This window comes from Colobus angolensis, unplaced genomic scaffold (assembly GCF_000951035.1).
Source record: "Colobus angolensis palliatus isolate OR3802 unplaced genomic scaffold, Cang.pa_1.0 Scaffold237, whole genome shotgun sequence".
Classification (NCBI taxonomy): Eukaryota; Metazoa; Chordata; class Mammalia; order Primates; family Cercopithecidae; genus Colobus; species Colobus angolensis.
In genome coordinates, this window is record NW_012115566.1 from 1,821,941 (window position 1) to 1,847,966 (window position 26,026).

A 26,026-nucleotide genomic window follows, 5' to 3' on the forward strand; every position below is an offset into this window, starting at 1 on the left:
TTATACCTAATATAAATGACGAATTGATGGGTGCTGACGAGTTGATGGGTGCAGCACACCAACATGGCACAAGTATACATATGTAACAAACCTGCATGTTATGCACATGTACCCTAGAACTTAAAGTATAATAATAAAATAAAATTTAAAAAAAGAATGTATTTCTAGGATAGATGCCACATATTAGAACTGATCAGCCAAAGGATATATGCATTTAAAATGTTGATATGCAAGTTCCCTATTTGATTTTTAAGGGCACTTCTGTTTAAGAGTAAAAGGAGACTTTAGTAGAAAAATCAGTAAAGGATATGAACGTTACTATACACAAAACAAGGTAAGTGACAAATTAACATGTGAAAAGATGTTCAATAGTAAAAATATAAAACACTCTTTTAAAAACAGACCCATTGTTTATTCATTTAGCTACTGAGTTTTGGCAATTATGAATAAAGCTGCTATAAACATCTATTTATAAGAAAACAAGAAAAAAGAAAGAAAAAGAAAAGAAAAAAATGAAAAAAATGAGCTATCAAGGCATGAAAAGACATGGAGAAAATTTTAATACATACTAGAAAGTGAAAGAATCCAATCTGAAAAGCTATATATTGTACGATTTCAACAAGTTGAGTATCCCTTATCTGAAGTGCTTGGGGCCAGAAGTGTTTCCAATTTCAGATTTTGGAATATATACATACGTTATGAAATATCTTAGGGATGAGGCCCAAGTCTAAACATGAAATTCATTTGTTTCATATATACCTTACTCACATAGAGCTAATTTTATACAGTTTAAATAATTTTGTACATGAAACAAAGTCTTTTTTTTGAGATTGAGTCTTGCTCTGTTGCCCAGACTGGAGTGCATTGTCACAATTTTGACTCACCGCAACCTCCGCCTCCTGGGTTCAAGCAATTCTCATGCCTCAGCCTCCCGAGTAGCTGGGACTACAGGTGCGTGCCACCACACCCGGCTAATTTTTATATTTTTAGCAAAGATGGGGTTTAGCCATGTTGGCTAGGCTGGTTTCAAACGCCTGACCTCAGGTGAGGAGCCTTGGCCTCCCAAAGTGCTGGAATTACAGGCTTGAGCCGCTGTGCCCGGCCGAAACAAAGTCTTGACTGCATTTTGTCTATGACCTGTCACATGAGGTCAGGTGTGAAATTTTGCACTTGTGGCATCATATTGGTGCTGAAAAGTTTCACATGGTAATGCGTTTTGGATTTTCACATTGGGGTACTCAACCTGTATACATGACATCCTGGAAAAGGCAAAAACTATAAAGACTGTAGAAAGGTCAGTGGTTGTTAGGGGCTGGAGAAAGGGAGGGATGCATAATAGGTAAGACAGAGAGGATTTTTAGGGCAATGAAACTACAATGGTGGACACATTATTATGTATTTGTCCAGACCCATGAGATGTACAATACCAAGAGTGAACCCTAATGTAAACCATGGTCTTTGGGCAATAATATGTCAATGTAGGTTCATCAATTGTAACAAATGTCACCCTGGGACGGGATGTTGATAATCGGGGAGGGTATACATGAATGGGAGCAGTGGTATATGAGAAATTTTTGTATATTTCTCTCAATTTTGCTGAGAACTTAAAACTGCTCCAAAAAGTAGTCTATTAAAAAAAGCAATCCATTTTGTATGTATCAGTTGTCAAATATTCAAAAGAATAATTCCCAGAGTTTATGTGGGTATAGAAAATTGGGCATTATCACAGGCTGCTAACAAGGTATACAAATTAGTATAACTTTTCTGGAGGGCATTCTCGCAAATACATCAAAAGCCTTGGAAAATATGCCTGCTTTCTGCCTCATTGATTCTCATTATGGGAACTGAACAAAGAAAAAAATTCTGTAAGTAGGCAAAGTTGTATTTCCAAGAATGTTCACTGAAAAATTGTTTATGGTGATCAAAATGTAAATGATGTAAATGATTAACACTGGGGACATATACCATAGAATATTGCACAGCTTATATGGAAAATTATCTTCCATGAAGACTTTTAATGATTAGCATGTCTTAATCAGGGATTTGTTTGAAACCTTTATTAGAAGGTAACAGTATTCTATGGACTCCCAAGACCAGGATATATATGGATTGCAGAGGCTGAGGGCTGAAGTCGCCACACCTGATTCATGGGATTCCCACTTCAGGAGTCCGCTTCGTTTTTTGTTTCTCAGTTTGTCTCAATTTGGTTTGGTTTTTATGTGGCCACAAAAGTTGTTCCAGTGTGTGCTTGTGTCCTCTATTTTTCTATGTATATTTTAGACAGGGTCCTGTTCTGTTGCCCAGGCTAGACTGCAGTGGTGCAATCATGGTTCACTGCAGCCTTGACCTCCTAGACTTGAATAAGCCTCCCATCTCTGCCTCCCAAGTAGCTAGGACTACAGGTGTGCACCACCAACCTAGCTAATTTTTTTCTTTTTTGTAGAGATGGGGTTTCGTCATGTTGCCCAGGCTGGTCTCCCATCTGGGCCTCCCAATGTGTTGGGATTACAGGAATGAGCTACTGCACCTAGCCTCCAAAGTAATATAACTTTTGGGTTCACATGCCTAATAAACATTAATCAGAATCTGTGATCCAATGTCCAATTCCTATGGGCATCTAAAGCCTGGCTTGAGGGTCCCTTCCTGATCCAATCAGTGGTGGGAGACAGGTCACATGGCAGGCTGCACACTCAGGATTATGGCAGGAGTGGATTAGAATGGCGTGTGAGGATAGGTAAATTGACTATCCTGTTACACATAAAAATTGTCCATGACATAAAGTCCAGTGACAAAAGTCAATTGTTTATGTGTGAAAAAGACCAGTTACCTACAAATCTATATTAAGAGGTTATATCTGTACCATGAACAAGATGATTTGCTTTCTTTACATTTTTCAAGTTTTTTAAACAATGGATATGAACTTCTATCAGGTATAAATTAATAATTGATGAAGATATTAATACAGACAATTAGGGTTATTTTTTCCCTTTCCTATTTTTCCATACTACTTTTAATGGCAAACTACATAGGAACTTTATCAGTTTTTTAAACGAGTGAGTGAGTGGGAAATGGAGACACAACGACTTCCCACTTCACTGTATATTTGGATATTACAGGATACTACTCAAACAGAAATGCCTGATCAGTAGAAAATATTGCTGCAATACATCCCTCCTGGGTTCCTGTCCTCTGAATAGGGATTTTTACTTTACTTTTCAGCGTATCTTACACTGCAGGCAAAACCTTGAGATTTGTTATAACATTTGCCCTTTGTTCAATGTTTCTATAACTTTTTAGAATAAAGTAGTAAGAAGACATTATTAATTAAATGTACCTCCAGTTGACATTTATGCCCATGTGGATATGGGTCTGACCCAAGGGAAATAACGAGAACATCATTTCCTTTGGACCTATAAGGAAGAATTAAGTTGTGTAAGGTGTCGATACATTTAGAATGTTTACATCTGTTCTACAAAATCATCATGGAGAAAGCCAATATACGTCTTCCAGATAATTGTGAGGGAAAGTACTTGACACTTTGAATCTTTTCATTTTCATCATAATAATATATTCTATGTACTTTCTTTCTTAAACTGAACTGAATCAAATAGGTTTAAACTATGAGATGGTGCTAAATGTTTAGATACTGATCTTAACATAGTGCTCAAAATACTTTGGGGAAAATTCCAGACATCAAGTTAATTTTACTTATAAAGGCAGAATAAAATATATATAGCTTTCTGGCTTTCTAAGCAACCCACTACAACTGATTTTACATGAAATCTTTTAGTGTCTCAAAAAGTTATAGCTGAAGGATGGGCGCTGTGGCTCACACGTGTAATCCCAGCACTCTGGGATGCTGCGGTGGGTGGATCACCTGAGGTCATGGGTTCAAGAACAGCCTGACCAACATGGTGAAACCCCATCACTACTAAAAATACAAAATTAGCTGGGCATGGTGGCGCATGCCTGTAATCTCAGCTACTCGGGAGGCTGAGGCAGGAGAACTGTTTGAACCCAGGAGGGGAAGGTTGCAGTGAGCCGAGATTGCATCACTGCACTCCAGTCTGGACAACGAGAGCAAAACTCAGTCTGAAAAAAAAAAGAAAAAAAAAAAAAGAAGCTATAGCTGTTTCTATGACAGATTTGTTTTCTTTTCCCTCCAAGAAACTGTATTGATTGTTGCTTTTGGTCAGCTTAAGTCTTCCCTTTATCCTTAGTAATGGAAGCCTAATTTTCAGCTGGGCACTCTGCAATCCAGAATAAGACACGCTTTCCAGCCTTCTTTGCCTAGGGTTTTGCCTATGACATACTTGCTAAGTGATTTTTGGAGGCTGCTCAAAAGGAGGTGACTGAACTGGGAGGTGCCTCTTTCTGTTCCTCTGCCTTTTGTCCACATTTTACATGTGATAACTGGAGTTTCAGCAGCCATCAAGGATGGACTAATTATCTCCAGCCCTTTTCTATTACACAGAAAAATAAATTTGTATGAAGTCACTCATGCCTTGTTTTTAAACGATATGCAGCTGAATCTAGTCCCAATCACTACATGAGGGTTCACTGATCTTTTCACACTGGAAGACCGAAAAGTCTTCTCCTGAAAGGAATATCCTCCGCAGCTACTAACAATTAGTAGGTGGTGTTTATCACTCTGGTGACATGTTTTGGAGTGGACACCCCTAATTTTAATATTCTTCATCTGTGACATTCTGGTATTCACAATATAAAGATCATGATCTCCTCTCCAAGCTGACTTTATTGTTCAACTTCCAAAGTATTCCAGAACAAGCAACATTTCAAAATTGCATCATCAATATTAAAGGGCAAAAGTCCAATTTCTTTCATCAGACATTTACTGAATAGTGTCTATGCAGCAGCCACTAGACTGGCACTGGAGTTATCAAGTCAGACAGTTGCTATTCAGATTAATTCAGCAAGGTTCATTCAAATTACTCATGAAATCTCTTTCAAAGTCTAAAACGTTGATTTATAACTTGAATCTTGACATAATGTGGTAGGGATGGGGAAGTGGTAAAACTACATGAAGCTAACCCTGAAGGCAAGTTCTAAAGTTCACCAGCGAAAAATATATTTGCTTTTGAAAATGCTTCCACTGGGAAAGGAAGGGGTAAGGCCAGTGGGAGGAATGAGGTGAAGCCACTGCGGGAAAATGTTCACCATTAACCTGTACTTTAAGACACCTTTGAGACTAGTCTCAAGGTGCAAACATCATCAGTTTTATTTTATAGGAGTAAGTTGCTATAGCATATGCAAAAATATCAATCTTCTCTTGTTCTGCTTAAGCCTGCAAATCTGTGGGCACTTGATTCACTGCTGACTTCAAAACCCTTACTCAGTCATGAAGCTCTCTATTGCTTAGAGTATATAATCATGCAGTTATGTTAAAAGCTCTGAGATGTACTGCAGTGAAGAATGCTGGTTAACTTTGATCCTATCATATCATCTAGGATGAAATTATTGGGGTCCAAAGCTGACTTCAAGGAAAGCAAAGGAGAGGGAATAGAGGCAGGGAGCCCCCAACTCAGCCCCCAAGAATTTTCTGATGCCACAGTGGGCTACGGTGACTTTTCCTAAAGTGCTATTTGATAGTCAATGTGCCCTCTCTGACGTTCTACAAGGAGAGAACGCCTCATCAAGCCAGTTTGTCTTTGTGGTGATATCGCTGATGTTGAAAAAGACCTGACCTTTGCCTGAAGGCTTCTCCACATTCACTACACTGATAGGGTTTTTCTTCATTGTGGATTCTTACATGCTGAGCAAGGTGTGAGTTTAGTCGGAAGGCTTTCTGGCATATGTTACACTTGAAAGGTTTTTCTCCAGTATGAATTCTGTGGTGTCGAATAAGGTCTGAGGTCAAACTGAAGGCTTTTCCACACTCATTACATTGATGGTTTTTGGAGTGACTGTGGATTCTCTGATGGTGGGTGAGGAGTAGAGCCTGACTAAAGGTTTTTCCACACTCCTTGCACTCACAGGGCTCCTCCTGACTGTGAATTCTCTGGTGTCGATTAAGGTGAGAGCTGCGCCTAAAATTTTTTCCACAATGGATACATAGATAAGGTTTCTCTCCAGTATGAATTCTGAGATGTTCCAAAAGGCCTGCATTCTGGCTAAAGACTTTGCCACACTCGTTGCACTGATAAGGCTTCTCACCAAGATGGATTTTCTGATGTCTGACGAGGTGTGAACTCCTCTGAAAGGCTTTCCCACACTCATGACACTGATGACCTTTCTCTCTAGAGAGGACTTTCTTATGTCCTGTAAGACTGGAACTCTGACATGCATCTGACTCGCAGAGTTTCTTTCCCGTGTGTGTACTCGCATGTTCAATCAGGTCTGAGTGCTGGATGAATCCCTGCCCACATTCTGAGCATTTATATTCAGTCTCCTCTTTGGGCTTGGGCTGCTGCCTTTCCAAGTTAGAGCCCTCATTATGAGCCTCCATGGGTTCAGATATTTTCCCAGATGACTCTACTCTTCCACAAGAGTCTGTTACTACAACAAGCTTCCCATTCTCAATCCTTGTCTCCTCACCTGCAATATTAAATATATACCACCAATTACTTGTCTTTTGATGCTTGGGGAAAGGAATCTGCAACTAGAAGGAAAAAAAAAAAACATAATGAAGCCATGTGTGCAAAGTAAAAACACTGTGGATGCTTGTGACTGTATAAAAGAGTTACAGAATGGTACACAAGACATTGTTAACTATGACTGCCTTTGGGGAAAGATGGGGAATTCTGGTGGGAGGTAACTTATTTTAAATAGTTTAAATTTTATCATGTGATACCACACACAGAGAAGCTAGCAAGCAAGCAAATAAACGGTCTAAAAGGGCATGCCTGTACAGTCTTGAAGATAACTTGTCACATGGAAAATAAAAAAGCTAGGTTAATTGAGACCCCCAGGGCCCATAAGAAAGGGACGGCATTTTAACTGAAAATGAAGAAATGTAGATGTGGTGCCAATTTTATCACTAACTGTGTAATCTTTAAAAAGTAAGGTAAATTATCTGGGCTCTGTGTCCTCATCAATAAAGAATATTGCACCATAAGACTGTGACAATAACATGAAGTTCACAAAAATGCCTTCGGCTTTCCTAATCTCCTTGGACAACAGTAACTGCTCTCCTGTGTGGTTCAACAGAGTTTTTATCTCAACGCTGTGATAATTTATTCATGTCTATCTCTCTCCCTGCACCCCTGATGCACAATGCCCCAAGAGACTGTAAGCACGGTCAGAGCAGACTTTGTTTTCTCTAGCACAGAGCCTGGTACATAACAGACATTAAACAAATGTTTACTAAATAAATGGCCTGTGTCCTAAGGGTGAAATTAAATGAAAATAGAGAAAACTTAAGCTCAGATACACAAGCAGACGGGTGAGAAGAATGTCAAGGTTTTTGTTTTGTTTCATTTTATATTTTTATTTACCAGTTTTTCTTGTAGCTAAGGATAAGTCCTTAAAGTCTGGGAGCGTGACTGGGGACGCAAAGTCAGAATGAGAGAGTAAAAGGAAAGCTGGATGGAGAAAATAGAAGAAAGAGACTCTAAGCAGCACTAATAACAAACAAAAGAGGGTTAATCAGTGTGAGCAAATTAATTCAGCAGATAATTAAAAAGGGGACAGTAGATGACAGCCAAAAGGAAAAGTGAAAGTGAAGGGATTAGTAAGGAGATATCAGAGAAAGGAAGGTCACAGGTGGGGAGTGAAGAAATTAAATAAAGTAATAATGTACTGTGTACAAAGACCCTCCACGACAGAATGAAGTATTCAGTCCTACACGGGGGCAGGGGGCAGGAGTCAGAGATTAAGGGAAAGGAATAAGACTCTTCCAGTAATGACATAATCACATATACAACTTTAAAAAAGCAAGAGACGATGAAACCAAAAAAACCCTGAATTTTGAATATAAAATAACATTTTCAACAGATCCAGGGGGTAAGGAACATTTTCAAGAGTCTACTGATGTTACATTCACTTTTTTTGAGACACGGTCTTGCTCTGTTGCCAAGGCTGGAGTACAGTGGTGCAATCACATAGCTCACCGCAGTCTTGAACTCCTGGGCTCAAGCAATCCTCTTGCCTCAGCCTCCCAAGTGGCTAGGACTATAGCTGCATGCCACCACGCCTAGCTAATTATTTATTTATTTATTTATTTTTTGTAGAGACGGGGTTTCACTATGTTGCCCAGGCTGGTCTCAGACATCTGGCTTCAAGTAATCCTCCCACTTTGACTTCCCAAAGTACTGGGATTACAAGTATGAACCACCACAGCAGCCACATTTACTTTTTGTATTTAAACTATACACCCATCACTGATTACATGGTACAAATTCATTTCTACAGGGCTATTGAGAAAAGGTAGGCCCCTTTCTTTCAGCTACTTTATTCAGAATGCTCCCAGAAGAAAGGTAACTTTGAAGGTGACTTGGAAATTGAACAGAGGAATAGGTAGCATGTAAAGCATGGTTTTAGATATGAAACCAGCCATTCATCAAATAGACATTTATTGAGGGTCTACGCTAGGCCAGGGACTCAGGAAACAAAACCCTTCCCTTTTAGTCTGGCAAGAGAAAAAGAGAAGCAAACTAGAAACTACAATATAATGTAATCAGTTCTATGACAGAAAAAAAAAAAGAAGAAGAAATGAAAAAATGTAAGGAGCAAAAATTAGGAAGAATTTCAGTGACAAAGAAAATAAAGGAGGCTGAACGAGGTGGCTTGCACCTATAATGCCAGCACTGTGAGAGGCCCAAATGGGAGAAATACTTAAGACCAGGAGTGCGAGACCAGCCAGCGCAACATACAGAGACCCTGTCTCTACAAATAATTATAATAAAAAGCCAGGTGTGGTGGCACACACACCTGTAGTGCCAGCTACTTGGGAGGCTGAGGTGAGAGGATCACTTGAGACTGGAAGGTCAAGGTTATAGTGAGCTATGACTGTACCATTGCACTCCAGCCTGAAGACAGAGCAAGACCCTGTCTCAATAGAAAAACAACAATAAAAAAGAAAATATAGAAAAAAAATCCAGGTGACATTTAGAAATGAAAGATAGTGGTCATTTACAATAATTTGAAGGAAATTTTTAAAAAATGGCTTTCTTTGCCTTGATTAAGAAACGAGCACTACTTGTTTTTTTTTGAGACAGAGTCTCGCTGTGTCACCCAGGCTGAAGTGCACTGGTGTGATCTCGGCTCACTGCAACATCCGCCTCCCGGGTTCAAGCAATTCTCTGCCTCAGCCTCCCAAGTAGCTGGGATTACAGGCACCCGCCACCACACCCGGCTAATTTTTGTATTTTTAATAGAGACGGGGTTTCGCCATCTTGGCCAGGCTGGTTTTGAACTCCTGACCTTGTAATCCACCTGCCTTGGCTTCCCAAAGTGCTGGGTTTACAGGCAAGAGCCACCATGCCTGGCCACTACTTGTTTTTTTTAAGAGATGTTGCCCAGACTGAAGTGCAGTGACGCAATCATTGCTCACTGCAGCCTTGAACTGGGCTCAAGCCATCCTTCTCCCTTAGTTTCCCAAGTAGCTGGCCTAGCACTACTTTTTTTATTCACCCCTACAGTAAGAGGAAGAAGAGCAAAGTGAAGGTCCAGGTTCCCTTTGTACCCTTTCCTTGCTATTTTGTTCAACTAAAATATTTGGGGTGATAGACATCTCTTATCTCTTGATAGTGGTTCTGATTAGACCATAATTATTTCACATTTGTGAAAACTCATTGACCTGTACATCTAAAAAGAGTGAATTTTACTACATGTAAATTATGCTTCAGTAAACCTAACTCAAAACAAAAGCAAAAAACAAAAGACAAGGGTGCTAAGCAGAACCTCAGAGGGAAAGGCACAGTCCACCACATCTCACACACAGCAGATGCAATCCAGTTCTTACCCTTCTCTTTCTTGGGCTTTGTAACTTCACACTCAGGCCGAACCCGCTGTTCCTGCACTCCTCTCAGAGGGGCCATCTCCTCCACAAGTATTTTTTGTTCCTTTGCCTGGTCTGGATCCTAGAGACAATTAGGTATATGGAGGCATAATTAGATATAGGTGGGTTTAGGAAACTGCTGTTCAGAAAAACACCTACATGTTAAGAAAGAGAACAAAGAGAAACCCCAACGGGGCAAAGAAAAGAAGATGGGGAATCTGGCACACATTGTTTTCTCCCAGCAAGGGCCAGGTAAGGTTGAGGGAAGACCTATAGAAATGAACAGCTAGACTGGAAAAAAACTGAATCAAAGCTTAGTAATTCTCCTTCTGCTGATGAGCCCACGTCCACCTGTCTGGCCAGAGATCTCAATTTCTGCATTCCTGAAAAAGAGCACATCTGACCCTTACCACCTGTTGTCCTGTTTCTCCAAGATCCAGCTGCAAATCCTCCAGAACCACCACCATGTCCTCCCCGCTCTCTGGGTGATGCTCCTACACCCAGGCCTGGAGCTCCTTAGGCAGGATGGTCAGAAACTGCTCCAGCACCAGCAGCTCCAGGATCTGCTCCTTGGTATGGGTCGCAGGCTGTAACCACTGTTGACAAAGCTCCCAGAGCTGACTTAGTGCTTCTCGAGGTCCTGTGGTCTCTTCATAATGCAACTGCCTGAATTGTTTGCACAATGGCTCCTGTCCAAGGCCTTTACTGTTTCCTTGCAGCTTGAATCCCTGTTCCCAAGTAGAGTAGTGATCCTCCCTCACTACCCGAAGCCCCTCCTTCTTCAGATTCAGGGGAGCCAGGGAATGGGCACTCACCAGTGCTGTCGCCATCCCCAGCTTCAGACTGCTCTCCTTGTTTTGGAGAACTTTCTTTGGACTGTATCTTCAGAGACACTCCTAAAAATATAGTAGCAAGAATGATAGAAACAGTAATAGTACTGCTAACAAGAATAGTAACATTTTCTTGGGTTTATACATTTCCTATTATCCATTTTTTTCTCTCTGAAACAACCATTTCTAAACATATATACAGAAGGAAAAAATTATCTTACAGAATACCCTCTAATGTAGAAGGAATAATAGATTTGAAAAATCACCATTTTGCAGCCCTCAAAATAACTGAGGCTAGGCACTGTGACTCACACTTTCATTTCAGCACTTTGGGAGGCTGAGGTGGGAAGACTGCTTAAGCCCAGGAGTTTGAGTCCAGCCTGGGCAACATAGTGACACCGGGCATGGTGGCACATGCCTGTAATCCCAGCTACTTGGGAAGCTCAGAAGAGAGAATTGCTTGAGCCCAGGAGTTTGAGTTCAGCCTGGGCAACCATAGCAACCCCAAGACCTATATTAAAAAAGGAAGAAAAGAGAGAAAAAGAATGAAAGAAAGAAAAAGAAAAGAAAAAAGACAAGAAAAGAAAAAAGTGAAAGTCAGACAAGGAAATAGGGAAAGTTTTTTCAGACAGAGAAAAAGGCAGCATAAAGCTGTTGGATGTTCAGTGTAGTAGTTAGTTATGGTCGGGAAAACGTTATATGGAGCCGGAACCCTGGGAAACATCTACACGTAAGAAAGAGAAGTGAGATGGAACTGGAAAGGTAGGAGGAGAAAAAAGACAATAGTATCCAGAAGGTCAAGGAGGTCTATTTCTGCAAATGTGGAATGGTGGAAAGACCCTGGGCCTTAGACAGGCCTGGGTTCCAACACAGCCCTGTCACTTACATGCTGTGACCTGGGGCAAGTTACTTATCCTTTTGGACTTAGTTCACTCATTTGTAAAATGAAGATAATACTTAATTCACAGAAGTTTTGAGGTAAATGAGATAATTTTAAAGAACAGGAGGAATTCATTGATTTATAAGGGAAATGATATGAACACAGTGTTCAAGAGTGTGAAATGCTATACGATGGTGGATTAATCTAAGACCTGGCATAGATACTTGATCCAAAAACAAACATGTCATCAGTGACCTCTGTGAAGGTAATTTTGGTAGTAAGAATAGCTACCCTGCCGTAGGAAATGAGAAAATGGAGAGAGTGAGCATAAATGACAAATTTCAAAAAAGTAATACATTGAATGGAACAAGAGAGATAGGGCAGAAACTAGAAAGGGCTAATGTAGAGTATAAATATGTTTGTGACTTCAGTAACTGTCCTTATGCTGATGATTTCCTTATTTTTCAGGTCAGACATCTCAAGTGTCACACTTGAATTTCCTTCTGCCTATTTGGGACCAGGATATCCTACTGAAGCCTCTCAAATCCAACATGTCAAAAATGACTCAGACAATTCCCTATCATCCTTTGCGGCAGGCCCCTGGTATGTGGAGATTTAGCATTCTTGATTTTGACTATGCTTGAGTGTCCCTATAGATCAGTGAAATACCATCTGTCAGCTGCTGATACATGCCTTTGAATCAATGTGCATATGGTAAGTGGCAGAACGGGGGAAGGCTCACTTAATCAGTGGCTTAGCCTTCAAATAGTTTGCTGTTACATATTACTGAATGTGTATATAGTAACACTTTCCAGCTGATAATTATTTTTCTTAGTCAAAATGAACTTAAACTTTAAAAAGTCAATTCCTAGTATTCTTAATATAAGTAAAAAAGTCCAAGAAAGTGATGATTATTAGTGAAACCCTGTGTCTACTAAAAATACAAAAAATTAGCTGGGCGTGGTGGCACAGGCCTGTAGTGCCAGCTACTCAGAGGCTGAGGTAGGAGAATAACTTGAACCGGGGAGGCAGAGGTTGCAGTGAGCCGAGATCACGCCACTGCACTCCAGCCTGGGTGACAGAGTGAGACTCTGTCTCAAAAAAAAGTGATGATTATTAGCTAGAAAATAAAAGGTTGGTATTATAATGGTTAATTTCATGTCTCAACTCACCTGGGCCACAGGGTGCTCAGATATTTGGTCGAACATTATTCTGGATGTTTCTGTGAGGGTGTTTTTGAAATCAGATTAACATTTAAACTGGTAGACTGTAGACTAAGACTGCCCTCCATAATGCTGGTGGGCCTCATCCAAGCAGTTAAAAGTCTGACAAGAACAAAAAGGCTGACTCACTCCTGAGTAAGAGAATTCTTCCTGTCTAAAATGCTTCAAACCGAATCATCAGCTTTCTTCTTGCCATCAGACTTGGAACTAAAACAGCTCTTCCTGAATCTCAAGCCTATGGCCTTCAGACAGGAACTACACCATCAGCTCTCCTGGTTCTCAGGCGTTTGGGCTTGAGCTGGAACTAAACCATTTGCTCTCCTGGGTCTCCAGCTTGAAAACTCACTCTGAAGATACTGGGACTTGCCAGCCTCCATAATGACCTATGCTAATTCCCTATAGTAAATCTCTTTCTAGATCTCTATCTATCTTTACCAATATAGATACCCTAGTTATGCAAATAATGATACAAATACAGGCATTTGTGTGTATGTGTATATATATATATATAATTCATATTACTATTTATGTATATATACCTGTATTTGTATTATTACATCTATAGAGATATCTTACCAATATCAGTATATAAATATATCTATGCCACATACATATATATATACTGATATGTATATCAATATTGGTATATAAATAAATATGTGATATGATGTATATATAGAGTATGATGTGTGTGTGTTTTTTTTTTTTTTTCTTTGAAACGGAGTCTTCCTCTGTTGCTCAGGCTAGAGTGCAGCGGTGCGATCTTGGCTCACTGCAACCTCTGCCTCCCGGGTTCAAGTGATTCTCCTCCCTCAGCCTCCCAAGTAGCTGGGATTACAAATGCCTGCCACGACACCCAGCTCATTTTTGTATTTTTAGCAGAGACAGTGTTTTACCATGTTGGCCAGGCTGGTCTCGAAATCCTGACCTCAAGTGATCCACACTCCTCAGCCTCCCAAAGTACTGGGATTACTGGCCAGGTATGATGCTGAATTAGTGGTAAGTTCATTTCTATAATGTGATTAAATATATCAAACACAATATATAATAATTTGATAAATTGTTTTGGGAGGAGCTCCATCCAAATACCCAGTTATTTGAGCCAGAAAACTGACCATTCCTTCCTCCTTTCATATCTCATGTATCTGATCAATCAAGTTCTATTGATTCTATTGCTTAAATATCTCTCAAATCAATCCACTTCTCATCCCCTTTGCCATCATCTTCTACCCAGACTACTGTGACAGACTGGACTGACACATCAATCTATTTTCCACACACAAACAGTGATCATTGTAAGGAGGATATGAAGTATTATTATATCCCTGCTATGCCTGTTACATGTAATGGCTGATTATTACCCTTAGGCTTAAGTTCAAAACATTTAATATGGCTTAAATTGTTTTTTGATCTAATGAACTACTTTATTTCCTCAAATTTGCAATACTCCTTCTTGGTCACTGGCCCTTCCACAGCTTATTCCTTCTGCTTGGACCACCCTCCAACCCTCCAATTTTCTTCTTGTTAATGCCCACTCACACTTCATGTCTCAGCATAATAAAACAATGAGCCAGGACAACTATATTACATATTTCACATATATTAATTATTTAACTCTCACACAACCCTATAAAGAAGATACTATTCCTAATTTCATCGTGCAGAGAAGGAAATTGAGACGGGCAGAGTTGAAGAATTTACACAAGGTATCAAAGCTAAACCTCAGATCTTTCCTCCAGTATCTCTTGCACCCACAGGCCCAAAACCTTGAATTTATACTTGCCTTCTCTCTTACTGTCACACCCTACATCTGACCCAGTAGCAAATATTATTGGCTCTATTTTCAAAGCAGATCAATAATCTGACCACTGGCTCAGGATATCCTTATCTCCCACCGGAATTACTTGGAATTTAAAAAAATTACTCTTAACTTTTAAATTTTCTTGATTCCATTCTTGCCCACTTACAATCTATTATCATCATGAGTCTCCACATAAAGATGCTTTAAAACGTAAGTCAGATCATGTTTTCTTCTGCTCAAAATCCTCCAAAAACCCTCATGAAGACAAAATTCCTTACACGATACAATTATCATTTACTCTACACTTTTTCTCTCCATACCCCAATCTCTCTGACATCATTCCCTACAAAGGTTGCCTTTGTTCACTGCTCCAACCACTCTGGTCTCCCCGTTATTCCTCAAATATGCCAAGCAAGTTCCTGCTTTAGGACCTTTGCACATGCTATTCCCTCTACCTAGAAAGTTCCTGTCCGCAAAAGCCAGTTAGGTCTTTCCACCCACCTCCTTCAGATTTCTGCTCAAATATTACTAATCTTCTCGGTGACACCTACATTTAATACCTACTTAAAACTGCGCTCAGTGGATGAAAAATATGCAGCAGAAGGTTGTACTCGGTTAACTAGATCCACAGCTTCATCACTCTCACAGGCCCCAGGGCGGACATCTCTGCCACGAACCCCGCCCCCTCGGTCGAAGGAAGGTTCTCTGCACCCGCGGAAAACCAGCTGCTCCCTAGGTCCCTAAGCCTCAGTTCCGCCCCAGCCCGGGGCCCAGCTCCAGGGTCCGCTCACCTGGCCAAGGGGTCTCAGAGGAGCCAAACGCTCTGAAACACCATCTTAGCGCATCACCGAGGGTCAGCTCTAGCTCTTCAGAGCACTTTCTTCTCCGCTCTAGGAACGCTGGAGGACCGTGGCTCGATGGTGCCACTGCTCAGGCATAGCAGAAGGAGACTAACATGGGTACCGCCTGCTGAGCATAGCTGGGAGGGTCATTTCGTTGTGAGCTGAGATTGTTGGTTGTTTTTTTTTTTCTTCTTTCTCATTTTAAAACCAATGTTTATTTTATTCATGTAAAAACAGGCCAGCTCCGTTGAGTGATATTACAAACAACCAACATTTTCACTTTGCTCACATAAATAAAACACACACACTTCGCCCTTTTTTCCCAATTTAAAAATTCATCAAACACAATGGCAAAAATAGTTGTCAAAGTACTTCGAAAATTAAACTAAACAATGGACATATGTTTGGATTGAAAGGTTTAAGGTAATAAGAAATTAAGTCTATTACTGTGAGAGAAACTAAATCAACAACACTTTGCAATGAATGTAAGTTTTAGGGGGAATAAAAGCAACAGATACCACTTTATCAAAATAAATTCTATGACAGAGAACAGAAATAGCGTCTCTTCCCACAGTATCACAAACTGGGTTTTTATAGTTTTTGAAGAAGATAAACTCTTTGAGTGCTTATACATTGCTGGTGGAAATGTAAGTTAGTTCTGTCACTGTGGAAAGCAATTTGGAAATTTCCTGAAGAACTTAAAACAGAGCTCTCATTTGACCCAGGAATTCCATTATTGGGTACATACCCAGAGCAATATAAACTGTTCTACCATAAAGACCCATGCATTCGTATGTCCATCACAGCACTTTTCACAATAGCAGAGACATGGAATCAACCTAGATGCCCATCAATGGTGGACTGGATAAAGGAAATGTGGTACATACACCATGGAATATCATGCAGCCATAAGAATGAGATCATGTCCTTTATAGCAACATGGATGCAGCTGGAGGCCATTTATCCTAAGCCAATTAACACAGGAACAGAAAACCAAATACTGCATGTTCTTACTTCTAAGTGGGTGCTAAACATTGAGTAGACACGAACACAAACAGGGGAACAACAGATACAAGGACTTCTTAAGGGTGGAGGGTAACAGGAAGGTGAAGATTGAAAAGTTACCTATAATATACCATGCTACCACCTGGATGACGAAATCATTTGTACACTAAACCCCAGCAGTATGCACTTTATTCATGTAATAAACCTGCACATGTACCTACTGAACCTAAAACAAAAGTTGGAAGAAAGAAAAAAAAACTCTTTAAAAACTCTGAACAAACTTTTCTGTTTAACCGATCAGTTGATAGAAGCTTTGAAATATCATTAAATATACAAACCATTGTACTATGACATGTAATTTATTCAGTGTTTCAAGCATTGAAATTATCATAATAGAAAAGAAAAAGCGATCAGTTTCATTATCACAAGCAGTTATCTTTTCTTCTTAGGTGTCTGAATGTATCTTTGAAAGCATATTTTTAAAGTAAAAATTAAATATGTTTACTTTAAAACTTTTCATTAGGCCAACAAATCTAGTCAATATAAATGTGTTACTAATTAGAAGTCAATATTCTTTCTTGAAGGGAAAACTCATATATCTTATTTTTTAATATCTAGAAAAGGACTTTTTAAAAAATTACATAAGGGATAAAGACAATTTAATTTAAATAGAAAGTAAATACTATATCCTATTTACTGCACCTCTAAAATTCCCTACCATGACAAGTTTCTTAAATCTGTCACTTTTATTATCAAGGCTGACATTATTGGCATTGCATTGGATATCCCATGAAAATCAAAACCTTTAAAGTAGCTAGACAAAGAAGAGTTTTTTAAAATTTACAAGGTGTGCATTTTTCATTTAAACAGTCTGTTTGTATCTTTTGGGAGGGGTAGGGGTAGATAAGGTGAGAATAGCTCAAAACACTATTATCACCAGGAGAGACAAAATACTAAAATACAAATCAATTTTCAAACTTGAGGTTTTCATTTTCCAGGATTATCCTCATTTTTGTAAACTATAGTGATCACGTTTCTACCAGATCCATTCATAGGATATTCAAGATAAGAACTTTCTTTTCCATATCATCAGTAGAGATGCTATTGCATTACAAGTCATGCCACCATGCTGCAGCATAAGATTTACAGTTCTTATCTTCTGGTAATGATGCTTCCTGCTCTTCTCTCTCCTTGTACCTATACAGGAAGGTCTCATTCATTACTCTGAGTTTTTAAATTTTAATTTGTCCAGTGATTGTTCTAAACAATCAAAGCCTACAAATGAATCTAACAAATTTATAGTTCAATATTAGGAAACCTATAACTTTAAGTCACCCATATTAGTAGGCTGATAAAGAAAAATCATATAATCTCCACAAATGCTACAATGTCATTTCATAAAACTCAACATATATTTCTGACTAAAAGCAGAAATTCCCAATAAAAAATAAATAGATGGATGATTCCTTTATAAGGCAAAAATAAATACATCCCAAATATACCAAAAACATCCCTTATATTTGATGGTGAAATCTTAGACATATCCCCCATAATTTCAGATTAAAATCTAGCTGAATTCATTAGGCTAGAAATAAAAAGAGCAATTTTGCTAAATCTATAATTTCTTACTCTCTAAATTGCTGGTAGCTAAGGTTAAGAAACACCTTCCCTTGTACTATAGAACTTTAAAACAAACAAACATGAAATACACATTAGACCCCTTATGCCAGTGGGAGATTTTTATATTTTGTGAAACACTACTTTTGATAATTCCATAAAGTCATCTAAAAATGGTCTGTAAGAACATTAATGCTATTTCATAAAATGCGTCAGTTGTAAATCAGCAGTAGCCTCACTAGTTTGCTTTCTTAGGCTGTTTGTCAGCACTGAATAAAACTCAGTGTAACTCTAGTGGCTAAGACAAGTTATTTCATCTGTTCAACTTCCTGCTTGAGCAGAGTGAAGTAATAAAGTGATTCTGATGGTTTCTTGAAATGTAAACATAATACAAAATTTTCGTTGTGCTATTTTTCTTCTATTTCACAGTCCATAACTACATACTCTGGGCAAAACTACTTCAAAGGAAAAGTTGTAACCCTTTTTATTAGCTTCCCTGAGACAACAGTAATCTGCAGTCAAATTCCAACTCTTGAAATCTCTTTTAAGGCAGATTTATTGGCCAAGTCCCTCTCTAATAGCAACATTAAATGGCAAGTTAAGCATAACTACAGCAAAAAAGCTATCATGAGTATTCCACTGTAGGCATTAGATATACTATTTGTTGCATGCTGTGTATTTTATCTTTCTGGGAAAGAAGCTCACCAATCTTACCTTGGCTTACTTAGAAGTCACAGTTTCTCAGCTGCATCTTCTTCCAAGCGAGAAAGATAAAGCTATTTGACCACTGTTAGAAAATCTTTTTAGACTTTAAAGGGCATTATAGTCAAGTGTCTCCCAGAAAAACAAGTCAAAGGTAAATAACACGGAGATATATTTGCAAGATATTTGATAAAGATCTAATTTATTTATTAAAGAGTTTTTATGATCAGTAAGAAAAAAAGACCAATAACGCTACAGAAGAATGGACAAAGGTTATCAGGGGAGCAGTTCATATACACACAAAAGAATTCAAAAGACTCATAAATACATCTATGAAAAGATACTCTACCTTACTCTTAACAATAAATAAAAATGAAACGCCATTTTCACCTTAGATTGGGAAAGATCAAAAGGTTCGAAAATACAGTATTGGTGATGATGTTGGTGAGTGTGTAAACACAGAAGGTGGTGTTGCAATATCTATTAAAAGCACACAGAGCTTAAATGTGACATTCTTAGGCTTTCCTTGACCACTATATCAAAAAAGTTCCTCCCAATACTGTCTCTAGCCCCTTACTTTCTTTACATCATACTGTAATTTGTAATTTTTGTCTATTGGCTTTTATAAGTCTGTCTCCCTCAGTAAAATGTAAAATTCCATGATGGCAAGGAACAAGTCTAACTTGTTTCTTGGTTTATCCCCAGTACCAGCCATAGTGCTTAATACATAGGAAGCACCTGATATTTTCCCTTTGTTTCAATACTTCTGTTTTGAGGTTAGCATTTCTAGATGACCAAAAGGATTCTTTTTGAGCTAATATTCATCTATTTTCAGATGAATATGCTACAGATATACTGTCACATATCCACAGAGGCTTTCACTATAGTGCTCTGTGATAGCAAAATATAGAAAAACATCTTAACCATCCAACAAAATATGGTGCTTTCATATAATGGAATACTATAAGGTTATTTAAAAGAAAGGAAGATTCATATGTATTGATATAAAACATCTCCAGGATGTATTAATTGAAAAGAGCAAGGCGTCAATCCTTGTGTATAATGTGGTACAGTTTGTTCCAAAAATCGAAATATGCACATGTAACAGCATGTCTATCACCAATATGCCACAACCCCCTTTGGCAAAAATCTCAAGGTGGTGTGGTCCCATGTCACATCCTGTGGAAGGGTAAAGGTGCCCTTCCACATCGCACTGCCCTGTCAGATTCTAGAACCCCATTTCCTCACCTTCGTGTCTCTGGGGGCTAATCAGTATTTTGAACTTTGAAATGGGGGTTATTAAAATGAGATAGTTTGGCTGGTGTTGAACTAAAGTATCAGGGGCCAGGCACACATCAGTGAATGACAACAAAGGCCTTTTAACATACCGTGAGTGGAGCTCACTCTGAAGTTTCCCCAAGACTGGTGCTAGCCAGTCTCTCGATGCTAATTCTCCTGTCCTTGTGGTCCCTCCTGACCTGGTCTCCTCCTCATGAGTTGTGCCAACTACCTTATTCTTCTTCTAGTTCTCTCTCTTGTTAGTTCAAATTGCATCATGTTGTAAGTCTCCCACAATTTCTCAGGCCTTGATCAAAGTAAAACATTCCCTGGGGGTTCGGGCTGTGAGAAATAGCCTGCCTTTGATCATATTCTGCTGGGAAAAAGTGCAAGGAACATCACATTCTGCGGGAACAAGAGCCAAACTACCTCATCATGGGAACGTCTTATCAACACATAGCAGTACGTACCAGCAAGCTATACTGCCCAGACCCCTCCCACCTAGGCCTATAAGTACCCCAGCCTGTAAGCAGTGGTGGGCACTGGCATTAGGCTGCTTCCCCACCTCTGTGGGTGTTATGCTGGACATAAAGCCTGCATTTCTGGTTGAACTGACCTCTGTGTGTATGTCTTTCTTTAACCCTTGCCTTCCCTTCACAACCTAACATCTTTGTGTGTGTGTGTATGTGTGAGAGTAGGTCTCGCTGTAGGTCTCGCTATGTTATTCAGGTTGTTCTTGAACTCCTAGATGTAAGCAGTTCTCTCACCTCAGCCTCTGAAAGTGCTGGGATTACGGGCAAGCCATCATGCCTGGGTCTTCTTCGGTATACCTTATCATTTTCTCTTTCTCTTGCTAGTCTAGGTGGCCCTAATCTACTCAAGCGCTCTGATCGTCATCTTTTCTATCTCTTTTTATGAATAAACCTTATATCCTCTTAAATCAGAATTTGGCTAATAGTCAAAGCCAAGCTTTTCTTCAAGAAAATTTTCACTTTTAGCACATGTACTTTCATTATATGTTTTTAAAAAATCATTCGAAACTGTAGTAGGCATTTATTGGTTGTCTAGTCCCCTTGCCCAAAATAACCCTGATTTTCAGTCAAGAATCCATTCCTCTACAACTGGTCTATGACTCCAGAGATAAGCCATTCTATTTCCTAAGCAACAACACTTGTTTTGAGTGGGCATGTGACCCAAGCTTATCCCATTATGGTGAATCTCTGGATTCTTGCTCGGATTGGCAACTAAGAAATGTTCTCTCTTCAGAGGTGGACCAGGAAAAAAGATAACCAAACTCAAGAGCCTTGGCAGCCCTTTTGTTATATAAGGGAAACCAGCCCAAGGAAAATGACCCTTGGAAAAAAAAGTGGAGAAGAAAGCCAAAGTCCAATTAAAGCCATGCAGAAAATCCATCTTTCGTCTAGACTTTTCCTTTGTTAAGAACCACTAAATGTTTTCTATTTTCCAAGCCAGTCTGTTAACTGAAAGTAGAGGTATACACTTGGTTGAATCCTTTGTTCTTTCTGGGCTTCTTTTGGTTCCCCTGGGACAAATGAATGGCAAAACAGTCGGAGTAACAGGCGAAAAAAACTTTAATAGCTGTTAACCTTTATGCTGCAACATATACCCTTGTATAAGCACAGAATGTATATTCTGTATATAAGACGCCAAAAAGATATTTTTTGGGGGAAGGTATCAGGGGTTAAAGTGAAAGATTTACTTTTTACGAACTATCCTCCTGTAATGGTTGAGTATTTTTAAAACCATGTACACATATTACTTTTTAAAGTTAAAATAACAAAAAATAAGCTGCTAAAGGTATCTCAAAAGAAGCTTTTCCTGAGGGACTTAGTAATATGGTAAGTACAGTAGCACTGTCAAGCCTTTTAACACTTTCGGTCATATAAAACTTTGTTAAAAGTCCTGCTGCACAACAAACAAGTTCTTACTTGTCATCTTTCCCTTTTGTCTTTTTGTACACCATCTCTCGGAAACTGGCTAAAATCTTATTTTCTCTCTTTCGTCTCTCTTCTTGGTTAAAGGATGCAAGAGCTCTCTTCTCATCAGCACTGTAGATCTGGTTCTCCTTACGCAGTCGTACAGCCTCCATTCTGCGATGCCTGCTGCCACTCATGACATAACCTGAGCATTCAAAAGAAGCGATCTCTTCACTTGTCAACCCAATTTCACCTCTTCGTGGGATTCGCTTTCCAGCTTTTACATACTCAGCCATAGCTGCACCTTCACCGGGGAGCAAAGCATGGCCATAGTTTAAAGGTTTCTCATCTTGCGAGGTATGTATTATAGGTGCTTCTGGCCCTATTAAATCCATAGTATCTGCCATACTTGGCTGCTCCATCCAGGTATCTTCTGACAACTCTTCTGAGTTTTTACAGCTTGAGTCACTGGATTCTTTTTTGGTCTTCTTATTCTTCATTTTCTTGTATTTTTTTGCTTTGTGTTTCTTTTTCTTCTCTTTCTTCTTGGCTTTAACTCTCTTCTTATCATTATCAGAGTTAGAATTTGTGTCAGAGTCTGAGTTACTGTCACTAACAGAATACTTCCTATGTTTTCTTTTAGACGACTTTTTATTTCTTGTTTTCTTGTTTCTTGAACGACTGGTCTTCTTTTTCCTGTGTTCTTCCAAATTGGAATCTGAACTGCTGTTTTTCTGACTCATTACCGCTTCTTCATCCTCAACTGGGTTATGTTCGTCAGAATCTGGCTCAGGGAACTTTGGAGACGGCCCCCACACCTCAGGCGCTCCCAACTCCCCAATCCTCTCTCTCTCTTTCAGCCTCCTCTGCCGATAGTTCTCTTCCTTCTCCTTCTCGTAGTCTTCCGCCCACTGCCGTTCTTCTGCGTAGTAGTGGTTATGGTGGTGATATCCGCTATACGAGGTCGACGAAGAGGACAGGTAGGCGTAGTTGCAGAGCCCTGGGGGCCGCTCTCGCGACCCAGAGCGACTAAAGGGGTAAAGAGCGCCCACGTCCGACTCACTCCAAGGGGGCCTGAGGCCCTCAGGGCCGCGGGAGTGAGAATGGGAACGGCCATCCCCAGAAGAGCATCTGCTCCGCGGGGATGGTGGGCTCCCTGAGGAGGCGCGTCGCCGCCTCCGAGAGCCCAGGATGTCCTCGGAATAGCTGGACCGGGATACTGGGGGCATGAGCCGCGCCTCAACGGTAGGCGGTTACTACAGACACAGACGCTAGCTGGAGATTCGCGGCCAGGCAGGCGCACTAGAATCGGCCTCCCATGCACGGCTTCCGCTTCCTGTCAGTTACCAAACGGAAAACGAATCGGCGTGTGTGTTGTGAGGCGCGGGCTTTGGCTGCGTGAAGGCTTCTTGTGGGAGATGGGTAGGATTAGGGCGCACCTGTTTTTAGGGCTTATATTCCCCAACTTGAGCCGTGTGGGAACATAAAAGGACGAATTTGCGTCAATGATTCCCTCTGCTGTTGAAACAGCCACTTCTCTTTTTCTATTTCGCCTTTTACCATTTTGCTTATCACCCTTTGTTCTTCCCTTTCATTTCTGCCTCCTTAACTTTACCCCTCTGTGGAAGATCCCTACTACCTACGCTCCTCATGGAAGTTGTCCACCCTCTTCGTGGAGGAAATATATTTAATCACTTCCCAATCCCCCTTGTTACCACTGGAAGCAAGAAGCAGAACTTCTTTTGGAATCAGTTTGAGCTCACCCTCTAAGCTAGGTGAAGGCCAGGCCAGAGTTGTACTTTTTTTTTTTTTTTTTGAGACAGGATCTCACTCTGTCGCCCAGGTTGGAGTGCAGTGGCACTATCATGGCTCAGGGCCGACTTGACTTCCCAGGTTCAAGTGATCCTCCGAACTCAGCCTCCTGAGGAGCTGGGACTGCAGGTGCCTGCCACCACACCAGGTTGATTTTTTAATAATTATCTGTAGAGATGGTTGTCACTTTGTTTCTGAGTCTGGTCTCAAACTCCTGAGTTCAAGTGATCCTTCCACCTCAGCCTTCCAAAGTGCTGGAATTACAGGTGTGAGCCACCATGCCCGGCCCAGAGTCATGATTTTAATTATTAAATTAACAGACTTTTCCACCCTAGAAACACACAGAAGCATCCCACTCGATCTTGTGGACAGATGTCTTTCTATCTAGGGAGATTTCTTCAGAAACTGTAGTTTGGAAACCACTTTCTCAATACACATTATATCTCACTCTCAGAAATGACAAACATTTTATGCAAGATCATTTTTCCCTCATCTTAAAATGTAAATAGGCATTAACATCATCTTGGTTCTCTCTAATTAAGTTGATCTGCTCAGTTGTTTGACAGCCAGGTCAAAACTTAAGAATGATGTCTTCCTGATGCTAGAACTCTAAACAACAAAATCAGGGAAATTAAATTGAATAAGACCAAATTATACCATTTGCTCTAAGTAGAATTTTAGTAAATTTGATTGAAGGGGATAAGAATTGGTTCCATGCATAAATTTAGGAACTGGTAAACAGCAGGGAGTATTATATGTGAATGGTCACATGTATAGTGAAAATATATGGATAGGGTGAGTACTATAGAGTTTGTGTAAGTAAAGAAAATTTTCTTTTGGAGTTATAAACTACTCGATAGGCCAATGAAATGGGTATGTCTTACTTGGATAATTGTAAATTTAAGCCATTTCATATCTGATGTAGACTTGAATTAAAAAGCTGATTGATGAAATACTTCTTTCAGGTAGCACACAGGAAAATTAAAGTTAGAATATATTTTTGATCTTTAGAAAAGTTATGACCTAGACTAGGGACTGGCAACCCTTTTCTGCAAAAGGCCAGTAGTAAATATTTTAGGCATTGTGGGCCAAGAGACAAAATCGAGGATATTATTACATACTTTTTTAAAAAACATAATGTACATTTATTTTAAAGGATAAAGTATAATCAACAATTTGTTCAATTTTTCCAGGGAATAGATAACCTTTTTTATTCTTATTTTTACTTTAAGTTCTGGGATACATGTGTAGAAAGTGCGGGTTTGTTACATAGGTATACACATGCCATGGTGGTTTGCTGCACCTATCAACCCATCATCTTGTTTTAAGCTCCATATGCATTAGCTATTTGTTCTGCTGCTCTCCCTCCCCTCCTCCACCCTCCACAGGCCCTGGTGTGTGTTGTTCCCTTCCCTCTGTCTTGTGTTCTCATTGTTCAACTCCCACTTACGAGAACATGCAGTGTTTGGTTTTCTGTTCCTGTGTTAGTTTGCTGAGGATAATGACTTCTAGCTTCATCTGTGGCCCTGAAAAGGACATGATCTCATTCCCTTTTTATGGCTGTGTAGTATTCCATGGTGTATATTACATACATATAACAAAAGAAAAAGGACATTTTCATTGATGCAATATAATTATATTATTATTCAAACTGTAATTGAGAATAATTTTGTAATGCATATTTTCTTTTTTCTTTCTTTTTTGAAATTATGCTTTAAGTTCTACGGTACATGTTCACAACGTGCAGATTTCTTACATATGTATACCTGTGCCATGTTGGTGTGCTACACCCCTTAACTCATCATTTACATTACATATATCTCTTAATGGTATCCCTCCCCGCTTCCCCGACCCCATGACAGGCCCCAGTGTGAGATGTTCATCACCCTGTGTCCAAGTGTTCTCATTGTTCAATTCCCACCTATGAATGAGAACATGCAGTGTTTGGTTTTCGGTTCTTGTGAGAGTTTGCTCAGAATGATGGTTTTCAGCTTCATCCAGGTCCCTACAAAGGACATGAACTCATCCTTTTTCATGGCTGTATAGTATTCCATTGTGTATATGTGCCATGTTTTCTTAATTCAGTCTATCACTGATGGACATTTGGGTTGGTTCCAAGTCTTTGCTATTGTGAATAGTGC

General features: G+C 39.6%; 3 protein-coding genes across 3 annotated transcripts in view; 1 reads left to right on the forward strand and 2 right to left on the reverse strand.

Moving 5' to 3' along the window:
- Nucleotides 1–5,223: 5,223 nt before the first annotated feature.
- On the reverse strand, nt 5,224–15,644 carry ZSCAN26 (zinc finger and SCAN domain containing 26). Its single transcript, XM_011944899.1, is given in 4 exon segments — nt 5,224–6,555; nt 9,923–10,040; nt 10,369–10,854; nt 15,484–15,644. Coding segments are annotated over 3 exon segments (1,440 nt in total). The 5' UTR covers nt 10,789–10,854; nt 15,484–15,644; the 3' UTR covers nt 5,224–5,653.
- A 6,066-nt stretch (nt 15,645–21,710) lies between these two features.
- On the reverse strand, nt 21,711–23,371 carry NKAPL (NFKB activating protein-like). The gene has a single exon (XM_011944900.1). The coding sequence runs from the start codon at nt 23,300–23,302 to the stop codon at nt 22,082–22,084; it is 1,221 nt and encodes a 406-aa protein (XP_011800290.1). The 5' UTR covers nt 23,303–23,371; the 3' UTR covers nt 21,711–22,081.
- Nucleotides 23,372–23,421: 50 nt separating this feature from the next.
- The window catches only part of ZKSCAN4 (zinc finger with KRAB and SCAN domains 4), a 43,102-nt gene continuing 40,497 nt past the window's right edge, over nt 23,422–26,026 (forward strand). The window contains exon 1 of the mRNA XM_011944905.1: nt 23,422–23,495. The gene's annotated coding sequence lies outside the window, so the exon portion shown is untranslated. The remainder of the gene's footprint in view (nt 23,496–26,026) is intronic.